Below are 17,474 nucleotides of genomic sequence, written 5' to 3' on the forward strand. Positions count from 1 at the left end.
ATGGATTTTTAGAAATCAAAACATGTTTTTAGAATGATACTGTATTTGACAAAAAGATCACAGAAGAGCATTGTTTCGATCACGAGCGACAACAACTCTTTTTTCTTCAAACAAACATATGAATCAGAGAAAGAGAGAAATCGAGTTCCTTTTGTTTCTTCAGCACTTTTATAGACAGAGAGCTATACTAGTTTAGTGTTTTATAAAAGCTGTAAATTTTGATGACTATTGACTACTGAATAAACTTTATTTATTACCTAACTTTATATTGTACATTATTAAATTAATATAAGGTGTTAAAATAATTTTTTTTGTATCAAACTCTCAAGTGATCTTAAGACGGCAGTCGGCAGCAGCATTAGTTAAGCTTTTGTCAAAATCATATTTTTGCATAACTTTAGTTGTTTATCTCCAATGAGAAAAACATTATTATCAGGAATGTATATGAAACTATGAATCAATGGAGTCTTTTATATATGACACACATATATGTATACTCACTTCACAGACAGATGTCCCCAAGTCGGCAAAAACAAACAAACAAATGTCTCCAATAGTTGACAAAAGAAGAATGAGAGTTGTCCTCAGTAATTAAGTTAAAATATAGGAGTGAGTTGTATAAATGAGTACACATATTACTAATTGGCATTTTATATCTACGATTTGTTTGCCATTGAGTGAATCTTCATATTACCTTTCTACACTATTCTAGTCCATTTTGGCTAAAGAGAAGAAAATATCTTCACCTTTCTACTTTTGCTTTTCTTTTTTTTACTTAGAAAAATATCTTCTTTTTGTTTGCATTGTTGTAGTACAATATTGGATGGTATTCTATGGTGTGAAATCATCTAACTATAAGGATTGGTCCTCTGTCTATGGAAAACATTTTGTATTTGGATGAGTAAAATACAAATAAAAGAAAAGATAAGAAAAACAGGAGCAAGCTGTAAACATTATTACGTTTGTTTCTGTCGTTTGCATCTGTCCTTTATGTGTTTTCACAGTAATTATTCTTTTTCTTGTTTTAAGTGAATCAAGTTTCAAGATCATGTCTTATTCATATGCGTTGCACCCTTTTTAAATTTATAACTTGGTTAGAAAACACAAGTACAACTTCAGATAACCAAGTTTCATGTGCAATTAGAATTTCTTTGGCTATTTCTTATTAAAAAAAAAATACTACGTTAAGAGAAATTGTTCAAAATTAAATATAAAATTAATATTTATTTGTTGAAAGACTAAAACTCATTCTCATTTGATGATGGTTCGCAATTGGCCTTGTTTCATAGGCGGTGGTTCGTAGCCGCTTAAGCTTCTAACCGTCTTAATGAACCACCAAAACGAGCCGTTCGTTTGGTTGATTGGTGACCTCCAAAACGGTTGAATGCCATCAATTAGACTCACCAGTTTGTACATGATACAAAACCAAAACGAAGCAGCTTTCGCGAAGTGGTGGCAGAGAATCAACAGCCAAGAGGAAGAAACCAAAACCGCTCTTTTTTCAGAACACTAAACAGTTCACATTCTATACCTATTAACCATACTTTTTGGAGAGTTCTTTGGCCCAAGGGCTTTGGTTTTCTGACCATATAATTTGGGACTCGAGCAGCGCGCACCATCTTAGATTCAGAAGTGCTGCAGCAAGATGCTCCTCAGAGTCTCTGAACAGCTCGATTATCTTTGTTTCGGCTTCAGGATCTTCGCTCATGATGAAATTTTCCTCGAGCTCTTGTTTCTTCTCCTGAAGACTCTCTTTGTCTTCTTCGCTGAGCATCCTTAAGCTCAGAACATTCAAAGCTTCTACCGCTGTTGTATGATACCCTTGTTCCACATAGCACGTGAAAACATAATGGCATGTCGTCGGATCTGGATTCACTTTCTCTCGGTGCATTTGCTCCACTATGTACTCAATCACATCAATCATTCCCTGCAGACAGAGTTATGTGCTTACTAAAGCAGTTTGTTTGTTTTCATTACTTTTAGCATTTTGTCAACAAATATTTTACCTTCTCAAATGCTTTACGCAAAAAGGTGTTGTATGATAAGACATCAAGATGTATATCTTCCAATGCAGCTTGATCCAAGAGATTCAGTGCCTCCTCGAAATTCCCATCATTCAACAAGATCTAAGAGGAATTTCACAGCTTTCGTTAGTTGGAAAAGAAATGAACAGGAATAAGATACTCTCTTGATTTGGCAGCAAACATTTAAAATGGTAACCAGATACTCTGTTATTACCTTCATCAGAGCAGTAAACGTAACAGCTTTTGGAGAAAACCCGTCACGGATCATCATGGAAACTAGAGCACAAGCTGATTTATAAGATTGAATAATGCTGCAACAATCAATCATTATATTGTAGGTAGCAGCGTTTGCAGGACAGCCACATGATATCATCCGTTTGAATATGTTGATCACCAAATCAGTCTGCATGTAATTTAAGAATTAGCGATCAATCAATATTGCTATATGTATACTGGTCAATGAAAACTTCTATAAAACTATCACATGATGAATACTTACTTCGTTTGCCTCGAGAAGTGAATGAAGCACTATGTTGTATGTAGGCGTTCCTAGATACGTATTGCTGTAAACACTCAGGTTCTCAGCTTTTTGCAGGTGCCGGATCATCTCATTCACCATTCCTTCAGCTCCGAGGGCTCTCAGCTGGAGAAAGAAAAAGGAAAGGGTAAACAATAAGTACATTGTGCTGATTGATACTATTGTTTTTAAACTGAATTATGTCACATCTGTTTCATCTTCTTCAAACAGATTAAGAACTAGCTATATGAGCAGAAACTAACCACATTCCGCCTTGAGATAGGACTGTGCTGAAAACCGTTTCTCAGCATGTCCATTTCTATAGCGTTAATCCTTTTACAGCAGTCTACTTGGGACAAAATGTTGCCCTCTTCATATGGTGCATTCACATTACCAAATAATGAAAAGAGCAGTTCATAGGTTCTCATATCTGGACGCAGTTTTAGCTGTTTCATTCTAGCCAAAACCTGGACAGCACGTTCTGGTTGATCCTACAAAGCAATAGGTAGGAATTGAATCTCACAGTGACACGAAAATTAGCAGAACAAAGTTGTTTAGGTTCAGGGGTTATGTACTAAATATTGCCACATAATTTCAAGACCTATGAAACATGACAACCACTTAGAGTGCAGATCAATTTTGGACAAATATTTAGAGTAAGAATTAATAGAACAGAACATGAACCCGTTTGTTCCAAGCGTCCCCTATGATTAGAGTGGCAACATAGTCACAACTATGGTCTTTTGAAATTTTATTGCATCTAGGATCAAACTTGTGTACTTGAGGATTCGGGTTAAATAGAGAACACAACAGCGAAAGGTAAAAGAGGTATTCAGTGTAACTTTCAATATGTAGAATCAGAATAACTAACCAAGGAGTCATATGCAGCAAGAAGGTTATTAAAAGGATATGCGTACGAGCATTCAGATATTTGATCCAGTAAATGTTCAGCTAAATCAACTTGAAAGGCTTTACTGCAGTAGGCTGAAACCGTAGCAAGAGTTGAATCATATGGTTTCAGATTCTGCTGCTGCATAACTTTCAACTGCGTCGAGATACAGAATATAAAGAGAAATCATTATAAAAAAAAAAAGAAGCTAAATTACAGAAAGAAAGAGATTATGAAACAGATGGCATAAAATCTTACCAGTGACATGCCATATTCGTATCCTCCTGGAAATGCAACAGCTCTAATAAAACCATCATATGTGTGGCTTGATGGTAGCAATCCAAGATTTTGCATCTGTTAGTGTAGATAAGAAGAAAGTCAGAAATGAATTTTCATCAAATATCACAAAGCACGACAGGAACCAGTTAGAAAAGAAAAGGGAAGCGTCCAGCTATTTAATAGAATTCTACAGCTCAACAAGGACGATAGAAAGCTGGTATCAATTATCATGAAAGCTTTGAAATTTCAACCAAGGTCATAGACAAAATATCAAATTTCCCATTCAGAGTCGTTAATTCAACTCTCTTTCAAAGAGGGGTTTCTCATAACTCTACAGTATCGCACGCAGTGCATAGTGAGTGAATAAGGACGTGGAATGGATGAATGGGAAAGGGGTAGGAGATACCTGCAACATTAGCTGCTTTGCTAGCTCAGAGTTTTTAGATTGTCCACACGCATGAATCACATCATTGAACGACCACCTGAGGATCCTAGTTGCAGGTGTTTCGTTTTGGCCTTTCGGCACAGCCATCGTAGAAGACTCAGTTTCATTACTCTGTCCACCAGACGAATTGCACTCCACAATGCTATTTCCATGAGCATCCAACCTTGGCGAAACCATGTGATCATTTACTCCAAAAGCAACTTTCTCTGATCCGGTTTCACCATTTGATGGTACAGGAATATCCAGTCTCGAGGAATGCAATTTTCCTCGGTTGGATTGAACAAAGAGCTCTCCTCTTAAAGCTAGATCCACCATGTACTGCAATAATTCATATGCTGATTTCAAATCCCCCATCCTCGTATAGGACCATATGAATTTTCTGAGAGGGAGTATATTGAGACTATAGTTGTCGATATAGTGTCTCCAGATATCATTGACAGCTGATAGATTGCGCTGAAAAACTGCAAGCTGAAAATAATATTAATCAGATAACAAAGAAAACTAAAATCAACTATGCAGATCAATGCAATTGAAACCTCTAAGTCAAGGAACAGTATAAAGTCCTTAAGAGACAGCAAAGCTAAAACAGAAATGGGGATTAAACAGCAAAGCTTAAGTCCTTAAGACCTCTATGTGAATCACGAAAGGATAATTTTTGTCCATATCTCCTATTCTCCAAAATTAAAAGTTGACATATGAACAGCTCTTGAAAAAAGAAAGATAAAAGCCCTGAAATGAGATATGTTCTTTAACTAACCTTGAGAAGTGCTGCATATGTTATTTCATTCTTCCCAACCCTCCGTTGATCCATCAATTCCAAACATTTACTAGCGTGATATCCACTTCTTGTTTTTGCACAGGCGCCAAGAAAATAGTTATAGGTGGGCAGAACAGGAAAGATACCATCATCTTCTCCGACAGAGTGAATAAACTCTGATGCCTGAACAAATATGGGCAGAGAAATCAATAGATAAAACGTAAGTTACTATACTATGTAAGGACATACAAGATATTTAATCGGAATGTTTGTATACCTTATCCAAGTGTCCCCCATTACAAAGGGATTGTACTATAAACAGCAAAGATCTGCTATCCAGACTAATTTCCTTCTTACACATTACATTGTAAGTCTCCATGACAAACTACAGGAACAAATTACTGCCTTGAGGTTAGAGACAGCCAGAGTAGTGTACTACGAGTAACTAATTACAGATATACATCCACACCAAAACTTCAGTGATAGATAACTCTGAAACTATGCAACATATCTAAAAACAGATGCAAACAAAGTTTAATCATCCACCAAAAGACAAGCCTAAAGATATATCAACTTACCACAGGATCCGGTGATCGAGCACAATAATTAAGAATAACATGAAAATCATCAGCACCAAGTGAATAATTCCCATGTATTAACTCTAAAAGCAGAGCTGACGCTCCAGGCCTCTCTCCTGATCGAAGGGCACTAACAATCTGCACTTGTAAGATCTTCCTAGTTGACTCATCTTGGCATCGAATGAATTCATTACCTGCATATGGAAGGAATCAATGCACTCCTCAAGTCACAAAATCTCGTCTTTAACAATAATCCAAGTAAGATCAATAGATTGTGAGAACAAACAGGCTAAATCAGACATACCTATCAATGTCGTGACACTACGAGAACAAGAACAACCAGCCCCATTATCAATTCCACTTCGTCCCGGTCCCTACAATAAGATACCCATTAAATCAAATTGCAAAATGTTTCAAATTTAACACTGATCGTTAACAAATCTCAAAGCTACACAAGGAATGGAACATAAAAACGAACCCGAGATACGTAAGGCGTTAACTTTGACGCCGAGGAGCTCAGAATAAATCGCAATGGAGAAAGCCACCTTCATAGCACAAACAGGAAGCAAGTCAGTGACAGTGAGCATTTCTTGAAACTAGTAGGCAACACAAGAAAATAACCCAATTCACTTACAGAGCTCTGTACATGGCTTTCAGACTCGATTTCTGAGGTCCCTCGAGATTTTTTTCAGAAATTTACGAAAAAAGGAGAAAACTTCACTTCACAAAAACTAAAATCTCTAAGCGAACATTTTAAAAATTTCCGACTTTGATTAATCGGAACTCCGTTTCAATTATGTATCTGGGTTCTAGCAATCTGCACAAAGAGATGCGAACATGTAAGAGAGAAGAGAAGCAAACGAATAAAAAACATTTCAGGTTTATCAATCTGAAAAACAATTAGTGGGCCTTCTTAACAATTGGCCCATTTATGCATTTCTGATTTCTCTCCGGTTTAATTTGATTTAGACTGGTTTAGCTTAATTAGCTTCATCAAGGAGCCAGGGCAACAAAACATCCATAAATAAAAAAACAAATCTCATAGTTATACATGTCCAAATTACATTATAGAAATAGAACATATAAACTAGGTTTTATTAAATGATAAAGTTTTATAAAAATTTTATTTAGTTGCATCGATAAATCATTTTTTCATATTCTTGGTCATGACTCTCAGAACATTCTTCCGAATCTTCCCAGTCGGAGTCCTAGGAACATCTTTGAAAACTATTGTCTTTGGAACCAACTTCTTGTTTGTTTTCCCAATCTTTCTCTTACAGAACTCAATGATTTCCTCCTCTTTTGCTTCAACTCCTTCTTTGAGTTTCACGAAAGCACACGTCGATTCTCCTAAAGTTTCATCCGGTTGACCAACTATCGCTGCTTCATAAACCGCTGGGTGACTATAAAGAAGCCCTTCGATCTCCTTTGACCCCATACTTTCTCCTTCGCATGTTATAACATCTTGTGACCTATCTTTCCAATGTATGTATCTTGAATGCGGAAAACATCAAATCATTATTAGTAAAAATAATTAATCGAAATAATATATGTATGTTTTATTTACTTACCCATCAGGATCTATAACAGCCATGTCACGACTCCAGAACCATCCACCTCGAAAAGCCGCTTCAGTGGCTTCTTTGTTCTTGTAGTAACCACTCATGACGGTATTTCCCCGGAGAACAATCTCCCCAATGGTCTTTCCATCGTGTGGAACCGGTTCCATGGTGGTTGGGTCCAACACATCGACAGCTTCCTTGGCGAAATGGTTGAGACCATCTCTTGCCTTAAGCCTTATACTCTCTTCTTCAGGTAGAGTCTCCCACTCTGGCTTCCAGAAACAAGCTGTTCCTAGTCCATACAACTCCGTGCATCCGAAAGCCATCATCACTTTGAATCCTAGCTTCTTGAGTCTCAAAATAACCTATCCATATAAATTAATATATTATACTATGATTCTATGTAATATATTATTTACATAAGGATTTTATATGCTCGGATTTTACTTATTAAACCAAATGTTGTAACCAATGCATACTAACAAAGCTAACATATAAAGCAACTACGCAAGGCACTAGATATAACCTAAAGATACGGAAGTTAAAACTGAATAAGTCAGATTGAACAAACATGTAGCAAAATTTAATCGAACATGTAATTTAAAACTTTGTGATTAGTTATACCTCAGGAGGTGAAGATCCTCCACTCATAACTTGTACGGTCCATGGGAACGACTTCTTGACCGAGTCTTTTGCATTGGCAATCATGTTGAGAACCGCAGGCGAGCCACCAAAGTCAGTTACCTTATGCTTCACTACACTATCAAATATAACTTTGTCGTTGACTTCTCTGAGACAAACGTTGACTCCTCCATAAGCTGCAACTGTCCAAACAGAGCTCCACCCACTACAATGGTACATCGGAACTGTCCAGAGATATACCGGCATTGGTTTCATCTCATTGGTAACACCAACAGCCATTGCATTCAGATACGCGCCGCGGTGACTATAGACGACACATTTGGGCGTCGATGTGGTTCCAGATGTGAAATTGAGCGCTATAGGATCACATTCGTCAAGTGGTCGTATGGGTTTGAAACTAGGGTTTCCGGAAGAGAGAAAGTCCTCGTATTGTACGTGTTTTGATTTCTCTGTTGGATGTTCTGTGATTGTGATGATGAGAGGCTGTTCTTCAATGTTTGAAAGGAGAGTGAGAGACTCCTCAGCGACAGAGAGGAACTCAGAGTCAACGAAGAAGACTTTTGGCTTCGTTTTCTCCAGCGCCATCGCAAGCATCTTAGAATCGAAATGCGTGTTCAACACACAAAGTACTGATCCACTCATCGGAGCTCCAAAATACAGCTCAATCAACGCAGGAATATTTGGCGCCAAAGCAGCCACCTGATAGAAATATTAAAACATCATTTAAAAAACGTCTGACTAAGATAGAAAAGTTGTTAAACAATCACTTACAACGTCGTGGCGGGAGAGACCAAGGTCGGAGAGAGCTGAGGCAAGGCGGACGCAACGGTCACGTGTTTGGTTCCACGTGTACTGAATATCACCATATATCACGGAGGTTCTGGTACCGAAGACGACGGCTGCTCTCTCGAGATAACTGATCGGAGAAAGCGGGACATAATTGGCTGAGCACTTCATTGTTCCTTCCATCTTAAATTTTCACTATTGTTACTGAGCTACTAAGACCATATAAAACTGTGGATTAGATTATTGTATATATATAGGCAAACTATTGTGTGCAACACTCCAATAACTTTTTAGTATCCAGTAACAGAAAATCTATCAGTATTTATTACATAAGGAGCTTGGTAACTTGCCACATCTTGTTAGTAGCTTGGTAACTTATCCACTTAGAGAATCTGAGGTGGTTATGATAAATTAAAGTTTAAAGATTTTAGTATTTTACAAATCTTGTACTAATCTTATTATATAAAGCTTTATCATGACATGTGTTAAGTCAATCTATTATATTTCTACAGCCAAATATATATATATATATATATATGAAATTATGCACTAAATTACAAACAGTAAAGTTAAATGATTATATATATATAAAAAACTATATAAAACATATCATTAAAAAAATTATACAATAAATTATAAATCCTAAAAATAAAAAGATTACACTTTTTAAAGATAAATAAAAAAGAAAATAGTTTAGTATACCATTAATTTTATATAAAAAAACGAATCACAGTTATTATTTATTAATAATGTATTTAGGGGATTTATTCAATCTAAATATTTCAAGTCATTTGAGTTTTCATGAGATTTTAATTGATTTTGATGATTTCAGGGAAATTGATATTGTAAAATTCTTTCAAATCCTAACAAAAACCATGAGATTTGGATTTCTGTATTTTAAACTAAATAAATTCTCTCAAATCCTCTAGAATCACTAAATTAAAATCATTAAAATCCAAATCCACAAACTATTTTGAATAACAGTAGATTTTAATAAATTATAGTTCAATAACAATAGATTTTAGGAGACTTTTTAAAATTTATGATTGAATAACATAGGATGTGTAAAGTTAGTAATTAACTTAATTGTGTCATGTGTCAATCCAATATGATGAGATTTTGAAAGGTATATTATGAAATGTGTAATACAAAAAATGAAATACAAATCTTCTACTTTACTTTTTATACATTTAAAGTATAAAACCATGTTATATAAGATAGATATTTCATAGAATATAGTCAGTATGATCGTGACATGTATCAACTAATTGACAAGATTTCGATACATGTAAAAAAATTCTAAATAGATTTGACATATGTAACAAAAAAAAATTTTAATTATAAAATTGTTAATATAAAAGAATAAAATAAAACATGTATATTAAACCAAAGTAAATTATAAGAAGGAAATTAATGGGCCGGCCCAAACTTAATATATAAGTATAAGCCCAGGAGAAGGTTTTTAAGTTTTAACAAAGCCAATTGTTTTGAAGTAACAGATGCACTTTTTGTTCGTTCTAGTAGGCTGCAAAAAAGAGGAAAAGGGAAGGGTTCAATTAGGGTTTGTGAAATCGAAACTTGTTTGAAACACGCGAAGATGAGCCGGAGTTTAGGGATTCCAGTGAAGCTTCTTCACGAGTCGTCTGGTCATACCGTGACGGTTGAGTTGAAGAGCGGTGAGCTGTACAGAGGAAGCATGATCGAGTGCGAGGATAACTGGAACTGTCAGCTCGAGAACATCACCTATACCGCCAAGGTAATGTTTTTTTTTTTGCTTTGTATATTTCATTCTCGTTGAACCCTAGGTTTACGTTTCTTGTCCATTGCCGATTTAGGTGCTTTGAAATCCCTAGAATTGAAGAAAACATTTACTCTAAAATTTAGCGGCTTAGGTTTCGTGTTGAAATTGAGACTCCTGGTGAAATTATTGCCGATTAAATCCCTATATTAGTGATACATGACCATGTTGGCTAAAGATTGTGACCTCTTGTCTTATTTACAGTTCCACCATTGATATGGATCTAGTAGAGCTTGTAAAATTTCTTAGAAGGAATCTGTAGGAGATTCTGATTTATAAATTACAAGACTATATAATCAATCTTGAAGTGTTACTACTACTGCAAATATAGAAATTTATTTATTTTTGTTCATAATTGTTAACCAAACTAACGTTTGAGCTCTGTATGATTCTGTGGAACAGGATGGTAAGGTATCACAGCTTGAGCATGTTTTCCTTCGAGGCAGCTTAGTGAGGTGCTATATACTAAACTCTTTTTGACATTTACTTGTTTACTTTGTTGAAGCATTCTTTTACAACTTAGCTGACTGATTAAGTGGCCTTTTTTTTGTTTTAAAAATTTGACAGGTTTATAATCATACCAGACATGCTAAAGAATGCTCCAATGTTCAAGGATACTAAGGGCAAGGTATACTTCTTGAATGTGATGGAGATTGTCAAACCCATCTATACTTTATAAACATTGAAAACTAATAACATCTTACTTACTTGATCTATGCAGGGAAAGGGCTCTTCAATAGGTGTAGGCAGAGGTAGAGGTGGTGCTATGCGAGGCAGAGTAAGTTTTTTTCCTCACTTGAGTCCTTTCTGTTTCTGATTTACAGCTCAAGAAGACAATGTTTTTGGAAAATTCAAAGCAACTAATTGAATTGTTGGTTATGTCATCAGGGTACTGGGCGTGGAACAAGAGGAGGAAGGGGAGCGGTGAGATAGTTAAACCCTCGAAATGTAGCTTCTCGACTCTTTAAGACAATATCTGCAGTATCCACCATCTTCAAACTTGTCACTTATGCATTTTAAAGTACACAGTAAGTAAAATCTCTAACAAGAAGACAGGGAAGAGGGACTACTTCTGTGTTTTGAGTTACTAAGATGTTTGAAACATTGACATGTTTTTCATCAGATGGTGTTTTAAGAGAATTGCCACATCTTATGTAGAAGATATAACGATGCGAATTTCCGTAATGGTTCGTTTTTTTTAGTCGTGGAAATCAGAAAATGATGCTTTTCTAGTAGCGGTCGTTTTTTTACTAATTTATCAATTCTTTTATTTATCGGATAAAGATATAGTAGGGATCAAACGGAGAAGAGAGGAGTTGTAGGAAATAAAACATTCGACATAGTTTGTGTTAAATTGCTGCTGCAACCGCGACTTCTGTCTACTACATATCCAACATGTTTTTCATCCGTCACTCCAACTCTTCTTGCTGCCTCTGTTTTCTTCACTAATACTTCTCCCCTGCACCATTTTTAGTTGTACGCGTATTAGTTCTTATTTCAACCAAAAAAAAAGTTTTTAAAAAGACAACGACACAAGTTGACTCACCAATTGGGAGAGCTGAGCCGAACGAATTCTCAGGGGATGAAGATATAAGCAACATTAGTAACATTATTGATAAGCAAAGACACAATTTCATATAGTTCATATACGTCTTATAAACAACAAGAGAAGGAAACATACATTACGTTATGCCAAGTCAAAGTCAATGGACACTAGTGATAGAAGTCAACGTCATTCTAACAGATTTTTCCATGCACAAGAAAAAACCATTGCTCTAAACCGATGCCGGTAGAGGATATCAACTATATGATACAAAGTAGAAAGCAAATTGGTGACATGGAATTTGGAAAGAAGAGTTGCAGTCAAGAACCCTAAGGTTTCCTATTATTCTCTCAGCAACGAGAGTTGAAAAGATTAAACCATCTACAAACGAAACTTCGAAACAAACAAGTCAAAGAAATTTCCCACTTATGCAACTTATGTTGCTCTCTCTTCTCTTCAAGCCATTATCGATTCCGTGTGATCCCCCAAACCGTTGGTTTAGAGCAGCAGAAAGCCAGCTGGTTCAGTTCTTGCAGCATAACCGAATTTGGATGTGTTGTATTTCCTATGAACACCTGTTAACTTCCCTGTCCCTGCCTTGTGTTGAAAACCAACCATCTTTCTCGAGCATTCCCTGTGAGATTGAACATCAAAACTTTAGAAACTCAGAAAGGCATATGAATGAGTGAGTGATATATTAGTGAAAAGATTCTAAAATTTGGTGTTCTTACAGAAGCGTTTCTTCAGTGTAGCCAGTGTGGAACTCACAGGTTTTGCTCCAATCCTCGAATCCTTTAAGTGTGGACTGAGCTGTGTAGATAGCCGAGGCTGCTAACTGAGAGGGAGTGTACTGAAGCATCTCGTACTCCACTAGGCAAAGCTCGATGATGAAGAATGATAAAAGCTCAACCTGAAAAACATTTTCACACCTTATGATGTAATGTTTTGATTCTTTATATAACATAAAGAGGAGAGAAGATTTGAAGTAACACAAACCTTTTTGTCAGATTGAGCAGCTTTGAGAAACCTCCTCATGAACACATATGGAGTTGGCAGACAGAAATTGAATTGCAAGGTATTCGCCATTAACTTCTCCTGCACAACACAATAATGATTTTATCATCTACATATAAAGCATAACATCCATGGTTATGATCAGGACAAGAACTGGTGAAAGGTTTTATACCATATCAAGAATCTCTGTCCTAGTGTAAGCCTTGTCAGAGATGAGGATAAGATCATCTACAACCGGAACTGACACTTCTTCGTATTTGCAAGCAAGCAACATAGCTGTAACACCCACAAGCTGAAGCTTTTTCCTGGCGATGTGATGAACCGCAAGAAATCTGTCGATGAGATTGATAGTGAGGTAAAGCGTCTCCTCCATCAGCTCAAACTTGTAATGTACCTGCAACATAAGTTCACAGTAAGCTTTACAATGAGACAACAAACAAAATCAGAGAAACTTTTATGTTTTGTGTGTGTGTGTTTCTACCTCAATCAACCAATCAATAAGGATTCCTCTCATCCTCTCGTTAAGGTCATGTTGATTCTCCATGTAATTAGGCGGGACACAGCTACGACACTGCAAAACAATTGAATGGTTACAATCTTGAAACCAGATGTTGATCATATTACTACTGAAACAGAACCACCAAAAGTTACCTCATTTTTCTTGTAGAAACAATATATGTCATCGATGTATTCGACAACAGCTAGAGGATTGTTCTTGTCACAGCTGTCTATATCCATCACAGACTCTTCTTCATCAATATCAATATCATTTGAATCTTCCATCTCAATCCCTTCCTGCAGAAACAAAAAAGAACAATATGTATTAATCATCCGAGTAATCAAACAAAACAGGACTTAAAACAACAAACATGTTATTATTGTTATATACCATTCTGTCAATCTCTTCAAGCATGGCTTCAGTGTGTTGAACAAACATAGGCTCATTAAAGTCTCCTTCTTCCACATCTGTTATGATTTTATCTAATGCTTCGTTGGATATCAAGTCTGATTTCTTGGTTTCCTAAAAAAAACCCACTTGAGATTAGATCTAAAACTATGTATGTCATTACTTTCAAGAACCAAATTAAAATAGTGTCAAATGTTACCTCCTTGTGGATTTGGGAATTGTTCTCAGCTAACTGAGCTGCAGCAAACTTCCTGAAAATTAAATTATGAATTAGAACTCCTAAACAAACGCATACTGAAGCAAAAAATAAATTCAAATGAGATCACTGACCTAGTAACTGGTCGATGATGCACTGGAACAGGTGGAATCTTCTTGTTACATATCACATTTTTCCTGCGATGAAAAAAATTGGTTCTTTTTACTTTTTAGATAAGTGAAAACAACTTTTTCATAAACGGATCATATAAAGAAGAAGTTGAAAAAGAAGAAGATGGATTACTCAGTGAAGGGTCTCTTGTTGACAGCACAAGGATAAACAGGAGCACCGATGATGTTCTTGTTTATATTACTCAATGCTCTTCTTGTCTGCCCATTCCCCGTAATCACCTTTCCTCCACGTAAACCCCCTAAAATTGGCAAAATCAATCCTTTTTTTGTTTTAGTACTACAATGAAACAAAAGATCTGATTTTTAATTAAAAGGGTGATTCTTGTTTTTCTGATTCTGGATTCTTACCTTGTTGTTGATTCATCGGTCCAATAACTCCGTGTATCTCGTTCTCATCTGATCCACCCATTATTATTCTTCTTCCGTATCTGCGAATCACAGAAACATGTGTGTTAATATCAAAAACTGGGTCTTGGATGCAGAATTGGACTCGATCAAGAACAAGACTTAAAAATCTCATAAAACCCAGATGAAAATTAACAGTAAAGATCTAACCTTTATTAACGCTCTCTGTCTCTTTGTCTCTATCTCTCTGTCAGAAGCAAAATCCCATAGCACTATTGAACAAGACTCGTCGTCCCTCTCTTATCTTTTTCCTCTCTCTCTATCACAACGGAAACCAAATTGAAAAAAAAAAAAGCAAAGAAGAAGAACAAAAAAAAAAAGAGAGTAATCAATCAAAAAGATTTTGAAGACGTGAAGAGCGGATATATGTCTTTGCAACACACCAAAAATATTCTTTGTGTATTTTTTTTTCTTTTTTGGGTTATAAAATCAACGGCTAGTTAATCTGAACCGTTGGATGGGCAACCTCAGAAGGGAAGAGAAACCTAATGGAAAAAGGAAATAGCAACCCAACGGCTATATTTGTTTACCATGTGCGTCGGTCGGTCCTTTTTTCAAATTTTTTTGCTTATTTTCTTCCTTATTACTTATTACTACCACCACCACCAAGTTCACTGTTCACTGGTCCATGATTTATTTCAATGTCGCCGTCCACCAACCGCCTCCTACCTATTTCTTTCTATATATTGCCAGAAAAACAAAAAATCGATTTTTCTTTCCCAAAAGAAAAAAAAAAACAAAACTTAATACATTAGTACTATTTATTTATTTTTTACCCAATCATGATTTTCTTACTCAAGCTAATAGATGATTTAAATCTTTAAAACTTTAATTTGACGACTCTTCTCCTTTATTCCTTTTTCTTTTCCCTTTTTTCTCTAAAAGAAATTTTTTTTCAATAGCTTAAATTAGTCAATACATTGTCTTAAAGAACTGAAAAAGAAGTCAAACTGAATTGCCCATTACGACCCAATATTCTGAATATGAAGCCCAATACGGCCCAATTTCAAGTCTCTCTTCTCTTCCAACTTCTCCTGAATGTTTTTTTTTTTTTTTTTTTTTAATTTCGGATCTTGCTAAAAACATGTTTGGTGAAGATGAATCAGTTCTGTGATTCGTAATCTATATACTACTCAATCCGCTCTGTGTGTTATAGTCACCAATCTGTATCGAATTTTTCTGGTGTAGATTTTTTTTGAGCTTCTTCTTCTCAAAAATGGAGTTCGAGACACACGAAGATGCGTATCTGTATTACAAAGACTACGCCAAATCCGTTGGTTTCGGAACTGCGAAATTGAGCAGTCGTAGATCAAGAGCTTCAAAGGAGTTCATCGATGCCAAATTCTCCTGCATACGCTACGGAAGCAAACAACAATCCGACGACGCGATTAACCCTAGACCTTCCCCTAAAATCGGATGCAAAGCGAGTATGCACGTCAAGCGAAGACCAGATGGGAAATGGTACGTTTACAGTTTCGTCAAAGAGCACAACCACGACCTTTTACCAGAACAAGCTCATTTCTTCAGAAGCCATAGAAACAACAATGAGCCTGTGAAATTAAACGATGGAAGGAGGAAGAAGAACAGTCCCTTGGCTGATTGTAAACACCTCAGTGCTTATAACGATCTTGATTTCATTGATGGTTATATTAGGAACAACCATGATAAAGGAAGGAGACTTGTTCTCGCCGACGATGGTGGTGGTGGTGGTGGTGATGCTCAGATCTTGCTTGAGTTTCTTATGCGTATGCAGGAAGAGAATCCCAAATTCTTTTTCGCTGTTGATTTCAGTGAAGATCATTTGCTTAGAAATGTGTTTTGGGTTGATGCTAAAGGGATTGAAGATTACAAAAGTTTCAGTGATGTGGTTTCTTTTGATACTACTTATTTCGTTAGTAAATATAAAGTGCCATTAGTTCTTTTTATTGGAGTCAATCATCATGTTCAGCCTGTGTTGCTTGGTTGTGGATTGGTTGCTGATGATACAGTTTACAGTTATGTATGGTTGATGCAATCTTGGTTAGTTGCAATGGGTGGTCAAAAGCCTAAAGTAATGCTTACTGATCAGAACAATGCTATAAAAGCAGCTGTCGCTGCGGTCTTGATGGAAACTCGTCATTGCTATTGCTTGTGGCATGTACTGGAACAGCTTCCTAGGAATCTGGATTATTGGAGCATGTGGCAGGACACTTTCATGAAAAAGTTGTTCAAATGTATATACAAGTCATGGTCTGAGGAGGAATTTGATAGGAGGTGGCTGAAATTGATTGACAAGTTTCATCTTAGGGATGTTCAGTGGATGCGGTCTTTGTATGATGAGCGTAAGTTTTGGGCACCTACCTTTATGAGGGGAGTGACATTTGCGGGGTTATCAACTCGTTATCGTTCAGAAAGTGTGAACTCTTTGTTTGATAGGTATGTTCATATTGAAACTTCTCTTAAGGAGTTTTTGGAAGGATATGGAGTAATGCTAGAAGATAGGTATGAAGAGGAAGCTAAAGCTGATTTTGATGCTTGGCATGAAGCACCTGAGTTGAAATCTCCATCACCTTTTGAGAAGCAAATGTTACTTGTGTATACGCATGAGATATTCAGGAAATTCCAGCTTGAGGTTTTGGGTGCTGCTGCTTGCCACCTTACGAAGGAGAGTGAGGAAGGAACAACTTACAGTGTTAAGGACTTTGATGACGATCAGAAATATTTTGTGGATTGGGATGAATTTAAGTCACATATTTACTGCTCTTGCCGTTCCTTTGAGTACAAGGGATATCTCTGTAGACATGCAATTGTTGTCCTCCAAATGTCAGGTGTTTTCACCATTCCGATCAACTATGTGCTGCAAAGGTGGACTAATGCAGCTAGAAACAGACATCAGATCAGCGGAAACCTTGAACTTGTGCAGACTAATATCCGTCGTTTCAATGATCTTTGCCGCCGAGCC

At 36.3% G+C, this 17,474-nt stretch overlaps 6 protein-coding genes across 8 annotated transcripts in view; 2 read left to right on the forward strand and 4 right to left on the reverse strand.

Moving 5' to 3' along the window:
• The window catches only part of LOC104715855 (uncharacterized protein At1g04910-like), a 5,150-nt gene extending 3,734 nt beyond the window's left edge, over window positions 1–1,416 (reverse strand). Inside the window, exon 1 of the mRNA XM_010433229.1 lies at window positions 1,405–1,416. Within this exon, the coding sequence (XP_010431531.1) occupies window positions 1,405–1,416 (12 nt within the window). The remainder of the gene's footprint in view (window positions 1–1,404) is intronic.
• Window positions 1,329–6,353, reverse strand: LOC104713292 (pentatricopeptide repeat-containing protein At1g76280-like). 2 transcript variants are annotated; one of them, XM_010430379.2, is made up of 14 exons: window positions 6,124–6,353; window positions 5,968–6,034; window positions 5,794–5,863; window positions 5,490–5,683; window positions 5,189–5,296; window positions 4,912–5,094; window positions 4,116–4,622; window positions 3,689–3,784; window positions 3,413–3,586; window positions 2,805–3,032; window positions 2,524–2,667; window positions 2,239–2,427; window positions 2,007–2,126; window positions 1,329–1,927 (listed from the first exon to the last, which is right to left on the reverse strand). In XM_010430379.2, exons 1-14 carry the CDS (start codon window positions 6,135–6,137, stop codon window positions 1,535–1,537), a joined length of 2,487 nt encoding a protein of 828 aa, XP_010428681.1. In that variant the 5' UTR covers window positions 6,138–6,353; the 3' UTR covers window positions 1,329–1,534. The 2 variants fall into 2 exon arrangements, with proteins under 2 accessions (XP_010428681.1, XP_010428682.1); XM_010430380.1 differs by lacking the exons at window positions 5,794–5,863; window positions 5,968–6,034; window positions 6,124–6,353 and having other exon boundaries at window positions 5,189–5,312; window positions 5,490–5,575.
• LOC104713293 (probable acyl-activating enzyme 21) lies at window positions 6,566–8,701 on the reverse strand. The gene is made up of 4 exons (XM_010430381.2): window positions 8,465–8,701; window positions 7,676–8,392; window positions 7,061–7,416; window positions 6,566–6,982 (listed from the first exon to the last, which is right to left on the reverse strand). The coding sequence occupies exons 1-4, from the start codon at window positions 8,660–8,662 to the stop codon at window positions 6,634–6,636; spliced, it is 1,620 nt and encodes a 539-aa protein (XP_010428683.1). The 5' UTR covers window positions 8,663–8,701; the 3' UTR covers window positions 6,566–6,633.
• LOC104713294 (small nuclear ribonucleoprotein SmD3a) lies at window positions 9,970–11,512 on the forward strand. The gene is made up of 5 exons (XM_010430382.2): window positions 9,970–10,235; window positions 10,680–10,732; window positions 10,845–10,905; window positions 10,999–11,055; window positions 11,166–11,512. Exons 1-5 carry the CDS (start codon window positions 10,077–10,079, stop codon window positions 11,208–11,210), a joined length of 375 nt encoding a protein of 124 aa, XP_010428684.1. The 5' UTR covers window positions 9,970–10,076; the 3' UTR covers window positions 11,211–11,512.
• LOC104713295 (cyclin-B2-4) lies at window positions 11,947–14,956 on the reverse strand. Its single transcript, XM_010430383.2, has 12 exons — window positions 14,684–14,956; window positions 14,477–14,556; window positions 14,241–14,367; window positions 14,072–14,134; window positions 13,941–13,992; window positions 13,724–13,855; window positions 13,486–13,629; window positions 13,316–13,405; window positions 13,007–13,228; window positions 12,817–12,915; window positions 12,552–12,730; window positions 11,947–12,454 (listed from the first exon to the last, which is right to left on the reverse strand). The coding sequence occupies exons 2-12, from the start codon at window positions 14,535–14,537 to the stop codon at window positions 12,319–12,321; spliced, it is 1,305 nt and encodes a 434-aa protein (XP_010428685.1). The 5' UTR covers window positions 14,538–14,556; window positions 14,684–14,956; the 3' UTR covers window positions 11,947–12,318.
• Window positions 15,587–17,474, forward strand: part of LOC104713297 (protein FAR1-RELATED SEQUENCE 4-like) — a 7,408-nt gene continuing 5,520 nt past the window's right edge. Inside the window, exon 1 of one of the 2 annotated variants that reach the window (XM_010430385.2) lies at window positions 15,587–17,333. In XM_010430385.2, coding sequence (XP_010428687.1) covers window positions 15,750–17,333 — 1,584 coding nt within the window. In that variant the 5' untranslated portion in view covers window positions 15,587–15,749. The remainder of the gene's footprint in view (window positions 17,334–17,474) is intronic. The other variant, XM_010430384.2, reaches the window with a different exon arrangement.

Source organism: Camelina sativa, chromosome 9 (assembly GCF_000633955.1).
Source record: "Camelina sativa cultivar DH55 chromosome 9, Cs, whole genome shotgun sequence".
Classification (NCBI taxonomy): domain Eukaryota; kingdom Viridiplantae; phylum Streptophyta; class Magnoliopsida; order Brassicales; family Brassicaceae; genus Camelina; species Camelina sativa.